General features: G+C 44.6%; 1 protein-coding gene across 1 annotated transcript; it reads left to right on the top strand.

Moving 5' to 3' along the window:
- The first annotated feature begins 1,723 nt into the window (after positions 1–1,723).
- On the top strand, positions 1,724–14,802 carry Ankrd40 (ankyrin repeat domain 40). The gene is made up of 5 exons (XM_075991076.1): positions 1,724–2,097; positions 7,558–7,706; positions 8,043–8,525; positions 11,250–11,431; positions 12,489–14,802. The coding sequence occupies exons 1-5, from the start codon at positions 1,964–1,966 to the stop codon at positions 12,633–12,635; spliced, it is 1,095 nt and encodes a 364-aa protein (XP_075847191.1). The 5' UTR covers positions 1,724–1,963; the 3' UTR covers positions 12,636–14,802.
- Positions 14,803–15,176: the final 374 nt, after the last annotated feature.

Raw genomic sequence — 15,176 nt, 5'->3', positions numbered from 1 at the left:
TTATTTATTTGTTTTGCTTTATTTTATGTGTATGTGCGTTTTGCCAGCATGTATGTCTGTGCATATGTATGTGCATGCTTAGACCTGCAGAAGCCAGAAGAGGGCATCTCATTCCCTGGAATTGGAGTTATAGATGATTGTGAGTCACCATGTTGGTGCTGGGAATTAAATCCTGAGTCTCTTCAAGGGCAGTAAGTGCTCTTAACTGCTGAGTTATCTCTCCAGCCCCCCATCTTTTTTTTTTAATTCTCCTGATATAATCCTTTTAAGGAAAGAAAATTTAAAAACTCTTCTCTTTGAAACACATAAATTTTGGAGGGCAGTCACCACCTAATCCTTGTTGCTGCTGCTGCTGTTGACTCGTTTGCTTTTTTCCAGTTCTCAGGATGGAAGCCTTGTTTGGGTCACTACGTTACCCCTACACTATACCACCAGTTACTACTATCTTTTTAAATGACCCCCCCCCTTTTTTTAAAGACTACTCTTTCTTTCCATGTCACTCAGATTGTGTTAAAAGACAGAGTTCTAATGCCATTGCCATGAGCCTCAGATGGAGCACCACGCTGGATCTAAGAATTAAATTTTAAATTGGGGAAATAAACAAAAGTATAAGCTCAAGCAGAGTTCCAATTTGCCACTGGGGTCAATTTAAGTGTTTAGTCAGTTGATGTTCATCACTCCTGGTGTGCAGTGTGTACTCTGTGAATTACTGTATCATAATAAACAGACATTGCTTTTTCTTAAACAGTAACAAGACAAATGCATGCTGGGAGCCCTTGGCAGCTCCAAGAATTGGAAGTAAAGACTATACCTAAATTTATCCCTTCCTATCTCACCTCCTCTTTGTTCAGGCCCTCCTTTCTGCTTCCCCGTCCATCTGCAAAGTTCTAGCCAGCGTCACATCAGAGATCTCTCCAAGGCACCTGGGCTCAGCAAAACAATATTTCCTGCTTCTCCCACAGGGTAGTAGAACAGTGCCAACGGGGGCTCTTAGCCTCATTAGCTAGTTTAGGCAAGGAGTACTGCACACTGCTGATTATGAACACACCATAGCTCTACCCTCAGCGCCTAGGATCAGGACCTGGATGGCTAAGCGCCGCCCCCCCCCCGCTCCCCCCGCCCCTGTCTTTCCTTACATGACTTACAGAGTAATTATAATTTATAAGATATAATGAGTTGCAGTTTATAAGCTGTAAACAATGTTATTTTTCATAAGAGCCAAGTTAGAAGAATTTCTGTCTAAAAACGATAAGGGGTAAAACAGTAAGTACTGAAATAAATATTCTAGCTAAATGGTCCCAAGCACCGACAAAAATAAGAAAGAACAGTGTCATCTATCTTTGCAAATAATGGGCATATTATAGAAGGATCGTTTTCAGCCCATTTCCCGTCCTGCCGGGCAAAAATTGGCTCAGATAAAGAAAAAAAAAGAGCTACTAAACTTGGGGGGTGGGTGGAAACCCACCAATTATTTTTAATGCCGGCTAAGCAGCCTGCTTCAGAGGATATGGTTTTTCTGGCTCTCAAATATGTCGGGTCCCTCCGCCCCGCAACTATTCCTGTGTCTGTCCTCCTAGCTGGAAGCTGGGAGGTCTAAAAATAGAGGATGAATCACAGCAGATAATCCAGTGCAGCGGTTACATAAACAGCCGGCTGGGGCGGCGGGGCCGCTGGTCGGAACGAAAAGTACCTGGGTTAGTGTTGTCACACTAAATAGGGTCCCCCGGAGCCGGCCTTCGGGAGGCGCGGCGGGGGAGGAGGCCTGGGCCTGCGGGCCGCCAACAGCCGGGGATCTGCGGGAGGGCGGAAGGGAGCACAGGGCCCAGGCCGGGCGTGGGAGGAGAGGCGAGTGGGGCGGCCGAACCCGACGCTCCCTCCCCATGGCCGGGAGCGGGCCGCGAAGGCGGCGGCGGCGCTGACGGGCTCGGGGCGGGGCGGCCGGGGGCCCGGGGCCCTGGGGAAGATGAACGCCCTCCTAGAGCAGAAGGAGCAGCAGGAGAGGCTGCGGGAGGCAGCGGCCCTGGGGGACATTCGGGAGGTGCAGAAACTGGTGGAGAGCGGGGTGGATGTGAACTCCCAAAATGAGGTCAACGGCTGGTAAGTGGCGAGCGGGGGAGGCCTGAGGGTTCAGGGCTGCTAGCTTGGGGCGTGGAGCAGTCAGCCTTGACCCAGCACGCTGGCTAAGGTGAAGGCTGGCACCTCAGGCCTAGGAGGTTGTGAGCGCATCCTTCCCAAATCATACCCTACCGTGGTCCACCGCGGCCAGCGCCCTCTAGGACACTAGAGCCCACGCCATCATCCCCCCCGCACCCCCTGGTTATGCTTGGCCCGAAAAGTGATACTAGAGGCTTTGATTCTCAGCGACTCTGCTCTGGATTTCATCAGGCTTGAATTATTTTGCCAGGGGCGCTTCTGAAGAACACTTCGTGCAGAGATGAAAGCATAAGCGACCGCGCAAATGCCAGTCGTAGAACCAGCACTATTTCTCTAGCCAAGACCAGGAGAAAAGAAACAATTACAAAAACCCCACCACTTGCATCATAATTTGCCTCTGTGGTTTCAATGCAGCAGTGATTTGCTATTGCCTACAGCTGGCTATTGGGAGGAGGCTCATTTGTTTGCCCTGTAGAGGGTTTTGTTTTCCTAGTACAATTTCCCACAGAGAATTTCACCCAAGGCTTTAGATGTCTGCTTGCAGATTGCCTGCCCCCTTCCCAACTAAATAAGGAGTCTCATTTTAAGATGCGATCGAGCCTTTAGTTTGAAGTTACCGAATGTGGTATTCTGCCCGTTTTTGCACTTCTACCTAATACAGGTAATGTTTAACTAGCCTATTTGCTAGTTTAAAGTTAAAGTAAGTTTGAATCTACCTCCCCCCAGCTTTGTAAATAGAGTTGTACGTCTTGGAAATCGTACACCCATACACTGGAGATCATTTGAATTCCAGAGAATGTTTTGTCCTGGTCGCACAATCGTTAATAGGATATCAGAGTCAAAATTGAGGTTTCCTTGCTTCCTAAGAAATCTACCTGCCTCCTTTCCCTAAAGAAACTATCCCAGATAGCTGTCCACAGCTAGGAGACAGTGAACAAACACTTTTCTTGTCTTGTCTCAAGTGTTTGCAACCAAAAAAACTTGGAGTTGTGTTTGTCTTGTCATGCCTTCCAAAAGCTGTGAATTGCTGTTTTGGCACTGGGAGGCAGTGTTTTACAGAGCAGTGAGCCTGGCCTTGCTGCAGGCTGTACCTGCTTAGCTGTGTGCTCTTGGCTGAGTCACTTCATTTTCCAGGGATTTCAGAAGGATTGTTAGCCTTTACTGAGATGAAGGATAATACATGGCTGCCATGCATTGAACGTGCTCTGTGGCCCAGATATGGTTCTGAACACTTGACATCTCATTATGACTATCTGGGGACATATGTCATTATTATTTTCTCCACCTTAAAGATCAAGAAACTGTGTCCCCAAGAAAATTAAGTAAACCACCCAATTTTCAAAATATCCCTAAATTACTAAATCTGGGATTTAATTAATCTACGTTACTGTTCACCTTTAAGTAACTGGTAGAGCTGAAAGTGAATCCAGCGTCTGTTGCCCTCAGCACAGTGCCTGCCCTTGCTAGACATACAGTGAATGTCAAGTGAGGTTGGAGTCCTGGGAAGAGGCTTCCTATAGATTTAATTCTACTCCACTCCCATCAATTCAATCCAAGAGTGAAGTCCTAGATTCCCTTTATCCCGCCTTATGCTCTTGGCCTACCGCTTTGAGTCCTTCTTGTCTCAGCCTCTTATATGACCAGACCAGAATGTAGGCACTATCCTCGGTCCCTGTCTTTCCTTCACACACCACATACAGTCAGCCAGTTCTGCTGCTTCTATGTTCACATAGGATCTGACTACCTCTCAAAACCACTATCTGACTGCCACACTGTCATACAAAGCCACCGCCATTCACCTTGCTGGATACTTGCATGGTGTCCTTGCTTATATCATGACCTTAACTCGTGGTTTGAGGGACCCTGACTTAGAACAGTTGGATCACTTTGCGCAGAGTCTTCTAGTGGATCCCATGTTCCTCTGAAAATCGATTTCCACTCCCTTACCTGTCCTTTGGCCCCATCTCTTGAGACTTGCTTCCTTGTTCACTCCTTTCCATTCCCTTGGCCTCCCTGGTTTTCCTGGAACAATACACCCCAAGTCTAGACTTTTGCTTTTGCCTTCTTTCTTGCCTAGAAAGCTTTTCTTCCATATACCCATGGTTTGCTCTCTATCATTCAGCTCTTAGCTTAAATGTTAGCTTCATGGTAAAGCTTTTCCAGCAACTCTAGCTGGGCAGTGGTGGCACGTGCCTTTAATCCCAGCACTTGGGAGGCAGAGGCAGGCAGATCTCTGTGAGTTTGAGGCCATCCTGGTTTACAGACAGGGATACACAGAGAGAAACCCTGTCTCAAAACACCAATAAGTAAATTATGCAACTCCCCTCCCAAACCCTGCCATTTCCTAATCTGTTACTCTGCTTTATTGCCCCATAACACTATCCATCCACCTAACACACTTTCTAGTTTGCTTATTTATTTGTGAATTGTCCTAGCTTAGTTGACTGTAAAATGAGTGAAGAATGATCACAATATTAGGTTTTTCTTTTCTTTTTAAAAATTTTTAAAGATTTATTAATTTATGCACTTTATGAGTGCTCTTTTTGCATGTATGCCTGCATGACAGAAGAGGGCATCAGATTCCATATTAGATGGTTGTGAGCCACCATGTGGTTTGCTGGGAATTGAACTCAAGACCTGTAGAAGGATATCAGTGTTCTTAACTGCTGAGCCATCTCTCTATCCCCTACCCTTCTCTTTCTTTCTTGACTTGGTCTTGCTGTGTTGCCTGGACTGGCCTTAACTCTTGTCCTCAAAGTTACCTTCTTCCTACCCTAGTCTACTGAGTAGCTGTGGCTACAGGCAAACCCCACTATACCCAGCTCCTCAGGGGATGTTTGGAAGATTAAATGAGTGGAGTCTTTAGAACGATGTCCAACATGTAAAGTATTAAGTTTGTGCTCGCTATTGTTATTTTCTTGTTATTAGGCAACATGTTGGGATATAAAGTCACCCTGAAAAAAAAAAACCCAACTCTTTTCAATATTGAAAAGTAGACTGGTGACTGCTTTCAATTCCTAGTTGCTCAGTAACCACAGTTTCAGCAGTGATGAATGATGCCCAGTTGATGAATGATGCCCAAAGCCTCTGGTCTAAAATACTTTCCAGCCCTAATGGGATATTCGGACTGCAAATATAAAGTTTAAAGAGTTGAAGTTCAAAAATAGAGTTTCCACATCAATTGTAATTCAAGTGTCATGTGTCCCCTTTGGCTTTAGAAATGAGTATTATGGTTTATGAAGAAGTTGAAAATACTGCCTGACTGCAGTGGATGTGAGTTACAGCTGCCCATAGCCACTCAGCTCTAGACTGAAACAGTGGTCATGAGGGTCCAGGGTGGCTGGGGCATGCTGTGTCCACTTAACCCCATTTCCGTGGTAGTGCTCTTAGCTGGTGGTTTGTTCAGAATGTCTCTGACCCACTCACAGTCTCTCTCTTTCACTCTGCTCACGGCTGACTAAATACTTCTTTCCAAAAGGGAGCGTGTTTTTTACTCAGCTTGATCCGTTTATTTTTGAGTACTCACCGTATTGTAATTCATTTTTCAAGCCTGTGCCACAGACATTTTCACACAAACACACTCGGAGCTGTGGTTTGCTCAGAATCAAGGAAATTTTGGATCCCCCTATGCTAAGCAATGTTTATTATCCTAGGTTCACTAATAAGTGATAAGAAATAAGCACTTGGACTGGAGATGTAGCTCAATGGTCGCATGCTGGCCTAACATATGTGAAACATTGGTTCAGTCTCTGATATCATACACACATGCATCCACATACACACATGCATACACACACATCTATATATGTCAGGTAGATGCTGCCTTCTGTTCACCCTCTGCTGGGGGTGTAGCTTAGTGATCAATCACTTGCCTAGCATGTGTGATGCCCTGGGTTACAGCACGACAAAAGAATTTTAAAAGCTTCTTTGCTGTTTTCCCCATGTGGGCAGTCATTTTTGTTACAGAGTACAAGAAAGGCGGGTGAATGGTGAATGAGTGACTCCACACAGTCATTCGGGCTGTGTTCTCTACGTTATTAATGTAAAGATACACAAGACAAATCAACTTTTCCTTGAAATGAAATAAACTCTACGACGGTTGTACTTCTTAGGTTAGTGGCCTCTTTGTTGAGCCTCTTCTCTGTTCATTATCTTATCTGAGTTTGGCTGTAAACTCTGACAGTGATTATCTAGGTTAAATCAGAGAGTTGATAAATGGGGTCAATTAAAATGGGGAAAAGTGTTTTCCTTCCATAATATGCACTCTGCTTTGCACCTGAGGGTGCAGCTTCTGTTAAGATGGCGTATTTGAGGGATGCTAACTAAATTTCTCTACAGTATTAAACAGTCCTTTGGACTGTGCAGCACCTCTATGTATAGAATAGTAAGTAGTTTTGCTTTAGTGAGACTGTTAGCAGGGTCTATTCTTGAACCAATTTGGTTGTTGATATCTTTGTTTTCAGTGCCTCCAGAGTAAAAAAGTATGTGTGCAGTGTTTATTTGAGCAGATGAGAATATGTTGGTAGCCGCTGGAGAGATTGAGAAAACCCAGCATTTTGAAAAGTGAAAATTTGGAAATCGTGTATGTGTGTAGGTGTGTGTAGGAAAGAAACTGAGGAAAGGGGAGTAAGCAGCTAAGATTGATGCAGTAGTCCCTGCTGTAGTATGACTGACATGACAGAGAAACCGCAGGTAGGAGATAGCTATTAGCTTGACGATATTTACTCTTCAGCTGGCACTTGATGCACATAAAGTTTCCTTAGTTTCTAAACTAAAGAGGTAACATAGAAATCTGTTTAAAGAGACCAGGATCTAATGGATCTTACTAATGGAGCAGCATCCTGAAATGTCACTGCAGTCAGCAGCCAGCAGTCTCTGGAACCTTGGAAATAGAAGCTCCTGTCATAGATTAATGTTTCTTGAGGTCTAAAAATTAGAACTTTATCTATTTATTTTGCAGTGCTAAGATTGAACCCAGATAGGCCTTGTGTGTTCTAGGCAAGCACCATTGAGTTACAGCTCCAGCCTCAAGAATGAAACTTAAAAATAAAATTTAAGCATATTAAAATATTATTATTATTGAAGATGGGGGTGGGTCTCACTATGTAGCTTTGTCTTTCCTGGAACTCACTATGTAGAGCAGACTGGCCTTGAATTCACGGAGATCTGATTGCCTCTGCTTTGCAAGTGCTGGAATTAAAGGCATGTGCCACCGTTCCTGACTATATTAATATTTTGATTATCTGCTTTGTGAAATGAAAAGTTGAGATTGCTAGTTTGACTTCTGAGTTCTAGCTGAAGTCCAACAAGCTTATGTATATTTATTTACTAATGTTTGTAATTTGGAATCTTGAATCACCTTTTCTCTTTCTTCACTCATTCTTTCTCCTTTTTTTGGGACAGGACCTGTTTACACTGGGCATGTAAGCGCAACCATGGCCAGGTGGTCTCTTACCTGCTAAAATCGGGGGCTGACAGAGACATTCTTACAACAAAAGGGGAAATGCCAGTGCAGTTAACATCAAGGAGAGAAATCAGAAAGATTATGGGAGGTAAGTCTGTTTGGGGTAATATTATTTGATTTTGTCAAACAAATACATTAAGATGTGGTATTATTGGCCACACTGATGCTGATCAGATAGCAGGTGTTACTTTTGTAAATTAGTTACTATGCCAAGGTTGTGATTTCACATTATTTGTAGGATTCCAATATTATAAGTTGTGGTTTTATAATCTGTAAAAGTGAAGACAGTAAAAATGTTCTTCTCTCTTCTGACCTCAAGAGGCAGTCAGTCCTAACCAAAGTATTTGTCACATCTCAAGTGACACTAGTTTCCACCATGCTCCTTTCTTGGTGAGTTCATGGTCTGTATCTTTCTGTTTTTAAGTGGAAGAAACTGATGACGATGACGAGCTCCCCCAGCTGAAGAAGGAGTCAGATCTGCCCTTTGTTCCCAACTATCTGGCCAACCCAGCCTTCCCTTTTATCTACACGTCCGCAGCAGAAGACTCCACCCAGCTGCAGAATGGGGGCCCCTCCACACCTCCAGCATCACCCCCTGCAGACGGCTCACCGCCATTGCTGCCCCCCACAGAACCCCCTCTGCTAGGGGCCTTTCCTAGGGACCACACCTCTTTAGCACTGGTTCAGAATGGTGATATTTCTGCCCCCTCTGCCATACTCAGAACACCAGAAAGCACAAAACCTGGTCCTGTCTGTCAGCCACCAGTGAGTCAGAACCGCTCCCTGTTCTCCTCTGTCCCATCTAAGCCACCGATGTCTCTGGAGCCTCAAAACGGGACATATGCAGGACCAGCGCCAGCATTTCAGCCGTTCTTCTTCACTGGAGCGTTTCCATTTAATATGCAAGGTAATGCCTTCCCAGCAGACAGCCTCTGCCTCGGGAGTGAGGTCTGTTTAACTGGGGTGTATGCAGAATCAGGGAAAGGTTCCAGGACCTTTTCCAAGGAACTCCCTTCTCTCAGGATTCATACACTGTAAACTTTTTATTTGAAAATATGGAAATGTTGTTCCTTTTCTATCATTCCTAGGAACAAAAATTTTTTCTTGCTGGGTATGGTGGTGCACACCTTTAATCCCAGCACTCGGGAAGCAGATGCAGGTGGATCTTTTGTGAGCTCAAGGTCAGCCTGGTCTACAGAATGAGTTTCAGAGCAACCAGGGCTACACAGAGAAACCCTGTCTCAAAAGACCCCCCCCCAAAATTTTTTTATGAATATGAGTGTTTTGCCTTCATGTAAGTGTGCCATGTATGGACGGTGCCCACAGAGACCAAAGAGGTGCCAGATCCCTGGAACTAGAATTTCAGGCCTCATGAGCCATGTGGCATATGGGTACTGGGAACTAAACTCTGGTCTTCTGCAAAAACAGCAAGTGTTCTTAAAAGCTCATCCATCTTTCCAGCCCTTTTCCCCTAATATTCTTGATAATTCTTGATGATTCTCTATAATATTGAAGGGTTCAGAGAGTTATTTGGTGAAATAGGCGATCATTCCTTCTCTGTTTTTTACTTGCTATTCTTCTATAATGAAGGACTTGGGGGGCAGGGCTGGAGAGATGGCTCGGTGGTTAAGAGCACTGGCTGCTCTTCCAGAGAACCTGGGTTCAATTCACAGCACCCACATGGCAACTCACAACTTTATGTAATTTCAGTTAAGGGGATAAGATAAAATTTAAAAAAAGATCTCAGTAAAGAAGGACTTTTCCTTCTCAGTTATAGCCATACTGACTTTTTTCTGGTATGACTGCTTTGCTTGCATGAATGTTTGTATACCATGTATGTGTCTGGTGTCCTCAGAGTCTAGAAGAGGTTATTGGATATTCTGAAATGAGTTACAGACAGTTGTGAACCACCCTGTGGATTCTGGGAATTGAACCCGGGTCCTCTGGAAGAGCAGCCAGTGCTCTTAACTGTTGAGCCATCTCTCCAGCCTGGACTCATAATTCATATTATATTCAATGTGTTGTAATAATTTGATACAGTCATTCTTTTGATATTCAGATTATTCCTAATTTAGCCAGTGGGAACCCCTTCAAGCTAGTTCTTAATGTTCTATGAACACATCCCCATTATTCTTGGAACACATCCTTATTTCTAGTGCAACAAGATGTTCCTGGTTTATAGTGTCATTTTCCCCACTCCAACACTGCAGTTCACCGTTCTCCTAGGAGCCCTGGTTCTTTTGGGTAGAGAGTAGGATTAAGAAGCTAGGATGTGGATATTAAGTGTCCTTCTTGCTGTAGGTGTAACAGTTCTAGGCTTAATTAGAGAGAAGGGAAAAGAAGGGATGATATAAAGAGAAGGAAGCAAATAAACATACATGTGTTTGTATGTATATACATATTCACATGTATATACATACTCATGCATATTTCTCTTTCTGTGTATGTATTTGTTTGGTTTTGTTTGTTTGTTTTTGGCAGAGTCTCACTATATAGTCCTGCTAGGCCCAAAACGCATGTAGAACAAGCTAGTGTTGAATTCATAGAGATCCACCTGCCTGTGCTTCCCAAATGCTAGGGATAAAGGAGCACACCACCATGCCTGACTGTTTTAAGAACATTGGAAACAAATTCATTCAGACAGTTCTAGTTTCAGTAAAATCCATGTCGTCTGGTGTACACTTTCCTTTTCACCTGTGTTCACCTGACTTCTTAGTTTTGAAGACCTGGTACCATAGCTGCTAATGTTGGACCTATGATGCTGTGCCGTTCTGTACTTTAAGAGCAGGGCAGAACTGACAAATGCATGTGAATACTTGGCTTCAGGCATCTTGACGCCGGGTCTGCACTGTAAAGGCGGATGGATTGCTTCTAACCCTGGCTCATGCCTGTCGTGTTGCCTGTCATGTTACCTACTCCCAAGCAAGGATCCTCACTTAGCAAGGTGTAGTGTTTCAAGTCCTGCTTAGATTTAACTTTTTTTTTTTGTTCCTTTGCTGTTTTTATTTTGACTTGGCGGTAGGTTTTTTGTTTGTTTTGTTTTTATTTTTGTTAATAGGTTTGGTATGTAGCCTAAGCTGGACTCAAACTCACAGAGAGATCTGCTTGTCTCTGTTTCCTGAGTTGCTAGGATGAATTGTTTTTGGTGTTATGAGAAGTCCAGGCTGTCCTTCTCGCTCCACTTCATATTGCTGGGATTATAAGTATGTGATGGAATCCATTCCTGGCTCCTTTTCTGTCTTTATTTCAAGGAATGTTATGTGTCCTAAGTAACTTTAGATCCATAATTGTTGAATCCTGTCAGAAGATCTCTCGGGGACCACATCTTGTCCTGCCATCTTTCTGATCGTCTTCTTCTTTCCCTACGCATGTGTAATTGGTACTCAAACCCTTCTGGAGTCTTTACCTCCTTATGTCCAATGACAGAGATTAGTGGCCCTTACAGAGCTAGGATAGCTGTTACTCCTGCCCCCTTTTGCTTGGTGAACCACAGTGGAGAAGACAATGTAGGAAACTGCTCCAACAGAGCCAGCAGTGGATGTAAACAAACCTTCCTGACTGGCCTAGGTTTTCTTAGTGGGTGGCACAGACCTTCAGTTCCACACACTGAGCTACACTTCTCTTTCTCTAGAGCTGGTACTCAAGGTGAGGATTCAGAACCCATCTCTTCGGGAAAATGATTTCATTGAAATTGAACTGGATCGACAGGAGCTCACCTACCAAGAACTGCTCAGAGTGAGCTGCTGTGAGCTGGGTGTTAATCCAGACCAAGTGGAAAAGATCAGGAAGTTACCCAATACTCTGCTGAGAAAGGTAAGAAGTCTGCCCAGCACAACTGAGTGGCTGCTGTCTGCATTTGGAGCACGCCTAACTTCTTCCTTGGTTATTGAGTCATAGCTGAAGGGAAAGCCAGTAAGTAGCAAACGGCTAAGGGAGCTAAGGTCATAGTTCAGTTGTATTTATTGTTTGTCCTAGGCCAGCAGTGGATTTATGGCAGTCCTCCTGTCTCAGCCTCTTGAGTGCTGGGAATAAAGGTGTGAGCTACTTACTATATTCTAAAACACTGTCTAATACACTGGCTTTTTTTTTTTTTTTTTGGTTTTTCGAGATAGGGTTTCTTTGTAGAGTTGGAGCCTGTCCTGGAACTAGCTCTATAGACCAGGCTGGCCTTGAATGAACTCACAAAGATCCACCTGCCTCTGCCTCCCGAGTGCTGGAATTAAAGGTGTGCGCCACCACTGGCCACACTGGCATTTTTGAAGATTGGAAGATAAGCAGAATGTTATGTGGGTCTGTGGGGCTTGCCTTAGTGCTCTATTAGGGTGTTCTGTGATGAGGTGAGGCCCACTTGGGCCTCTAGCCAGCTAAGGTTCTTCAGCATCAAACTGCTGGCTTCTTTGGTTCCTGAGGAAAACTGATAGCCACTTGCCTGTCCCTTCAGGACATTCATATCCTACATCAGAGACTGTTCGGGCCTTCTCCATCTTGTTCAGGATATACCTGGGGACTGATCATTGCTTAGCTGCCCCAGGGATTTGATTTTCCTTCTAGATTGAAGATAGACCAAGATACTACAGTACAACCCAGCAAACATAGACACAAACTGCTTCTGTTAATCTGTTGCCCTTGGCTGGCAAGATGGCTTAGTGGTTAAAGGCATTTGCTGCTAAGCTCAATGACCTCAGTTCTATCCCAGAGCCCCACATTGTGGAATGAGAGAGCCCATTCCCACAGGTTGTCCTCTGACCTCCACTTGTGTATCATGTATGACACAAACATGTGTGCATACAAAATAAGCAAATAAACAAACATAATAAAAAAGTAACTAAATGGAAAGGAAAATTTAACTCATCACCCTGTTTTATTTTAGGACAAAGATGTGGCCCGACTCCAGGATTTCCAGGAGCTGGAGCTGGTTCTGATGATAAGTGAGAATAATTTTCTGTTCAGAAATGCTGCGTCCACACTGACTGAGAGACCTTGCTACAACCGGAGAGCTTCAAAACTGACATACTAACGTAGTAGGGCTTTTATCACTGAGTATTGTGACAGTATGTGTCACCTCTGGGCCAAAGGACAAGCCATTGATCCCAAAGCCTCGGATGCCCTCCAGGGCCCCTGGTGTCACTGCGTAGTGTACACTAACATCAGCCTCAGCAGGAGGGAACCCCGACCCCCAGCAGCGGTGCCACTCTTCCAAGCCTCTTGGTGCACAATAAACTTATTGCTGAATCTCTGAACAGCTGAGAAGTGGTCTTGAGAGGCAGAAACCAGAGGTACGATAGCCAGTGTTTTATGTGCAGAGTCTAGAGTTGTCGACGCAGAACCTGAGAGCGGACCTATTTCAGCCACTCCTGTTGACAGTGCACCTGAAGGGCCGGGAGCACTTCTCTTGGTGTTGCATGCTCGTGATTGATGCTCCTGAAATTGTGAACCGACTAGGGAGGAAGACTGGGGAAAGCAAGCACATGGCTGTGAGGGTTCACATAGCGTATTTATAAATGTTACTCAGGTTTAAAGTATTTAAAAATATAGTTACCTAATTGTAAATAGGCTGTTAACCAAAAGAGCTTCCCCTCCCTCTCCCCCACTTTTGTTTTGTGACCACTCATGACTGCCACCTTCTCAGGACAGTCATCTTTGCGTCTCCTCCCATCCACAGTCACTAGAGGGCTCTCTAATGCTTTCTAAAGGAATCACTACATTTTTACTCTGAAGCAGTTCCTGTCATCCTTGTTGAATTGCACCATTCAAGAAGAGCACAAATACTGCTGGTCCACGCCCACCACTCTCACTTCCCACCAGAAATGAAAAACAGTTTTTGAGCCTGAATTTGTTGCTGTTTTAACGGTCATTGTGGGAAACTGAACTAAAGGAGTTAGCATCTTTATTTTTGTATCAAAGATAAAGGTTATTTTGGAAATTATTAGGATTTTTACATAACTCTGAAATCTGTTGCTTTTGTAAACAAATTGTTGGATCTTAGGAATCCCCCTATCACCACCCTCAGTCCACTGGACAGTCAGTTGTGAGCACCCAATCAGACTCCGGAGCATGGCGTAAGGATCTTTCCCAAGAGTTCATTCAGAGAGTCTTCCCCTTCTAGGCATCGTTAAAGTTGAAAAGCCTCCGTTTTGCTGAAACAGCTTAACTTGAGAAATAGGACCTGGCCCATGCAGACAAACAGGAGAGCAGGGGCTGGAGCAGCTGTTGACGAGGTTCCCTGCTGTCTTAAGCTTTCTCCCCATAGTGCCTATAGTTTCCAAAGAAACTTAACTTCCTGACTATTAACTTAATTGTATTAGAACACTGCAGTTGAATGAGAACATGCAGATGTCGTGGAAGAGGATGTTGTGCTGAGGTCATGGCCTCCCCCTGCCACCTGAATGCTGGAATGAAGTTGAGGTGTTCAAGGCCAGCTTCGTGGGGTCACTCTGTGTAGTGGATTAATCATACCCACCCCTGGTACAGCTGGTGACTTCCTCTTGTAGAGTGTTTGCGTAGCCGAGTGGCGGTTGCTCAACCCCCCCCTTCTCCCAAGTGCTTTAATGAGGAAACTTCCCCTGTGTTTCAACCCATCAGAATCTACTTTATCTAGATGTACTAAACCCCCCCCCCATTTGCTTTGGAAAAACTTAGTTTACTGATACAATTAAGTGTGGTTCTATCTTGGAAGAAATAAATTCAGTATTAATTCATGTCTAAATTACTGGGGTTCAAACTCCATCAGCCACCCCAATTGATGAGAGCTTCTCAGAAGCAGTAGGGACCTGGCCGGGAGGTGGGCTACAGAAGAGTGCTCCAGAGTGCAGAAGCAGAGTGACCAAGGGTCTTGGTGTCCCAAATGGGGGACAGGTTCCACTTGGCTCTGCCTGATGCCCTGTCCTTCGCTGAAGTCCTCTGTGGTCATTGCCTCTGGCAGTGGGATGAAACTGCATGGTTGCTCTTAGGTGAGTTTGAAGTCTTAATCTATGCATTCAGAGAAATATTTTTATATGCTTTGTGTAATTTATAACAAGGGATTTTCTTTCAAGCGTTGTTAACTGAATGCACTTCTCCTCCTCTACTGCATCCTGAAAGCATGTGTTCACACTGTGTAAACATTCACAGGAGACTTTTCCTTGTGTGTCGTCGACTGTTCAGACATAACAGGTATTATTAAAATTAAATGTTAACTGACCACATCCATTTTCTCTCATTTTGCCCTCGTAAACAGCCCTGTATTCTAATCACAGAGGGTTCAGATTGCTGTCAGGCCCCATGGGGCTGGCACTGGGAGGGAAAGGGAAGGACCAGCTCCCCAGCTGAGCCTCCTCCACCCCGGTGCCACTGCTATTCCAGCAGCACTCAGGCCTCGTCAGTAGCAGCTGGAGACAGATTCTCTGTGGCGTCTTCCCTCCCAGTTCACGGCAGTCACTCTGCTTCCCTGGAGCCGCTGAGCCAGTTAGATAGAGGTCATCCCCTATTAACCGCAGTTTTTGATTATCCTATTTACTTGACACAACTGAGCCTCCCCTTTGGGCTGTCAGCACCTGTCATGGCCTCCGTGAGTTCAGAA

This window comes from Microtus pennsylvanicus, chromosome 11, assembly GCF_037038515.1.
Source record: "Microtus pennsylvanicus isolate mMicPen1 chromosome 11, mMicPen1.hap1, whole genome shotgun sequence".
Taxonomy (NCBI): Eukaryota; Metazoa; Chordata; class Mammalia; order Rodentia; family Cricetidae; genus Microtus; species Microtus pennsylvanicus.
This window is presented reverse-complemented; position numbering and strand designations above follow the sequence as displayed.

Bases quoted from the DNA above. Each gene is read 5' to 3' on its own strand.
- Ankrd40 (XM_075991076.1), top strand. From the start codon at position 1,964: ATGAACGCCCTCCTAGAGCAGAAGGAGCAGCAGGAGAGGCTGCGGGAG. The intron at 7,707-8,042 runs GTAAGTCTGTTT...TCTGTTTTTAAG, and splicing joins AATCAGAAAGATTATGGGAG to TGGAAGAAACTGATGACGAT. The intron at 11,432-12,488 runs GTAAGAAGTCTG...GTTTTATTTTAG, and splicing joins CCAATACTCTGCTGAGAAAG to GACAAAGATGTGGCCCGACT.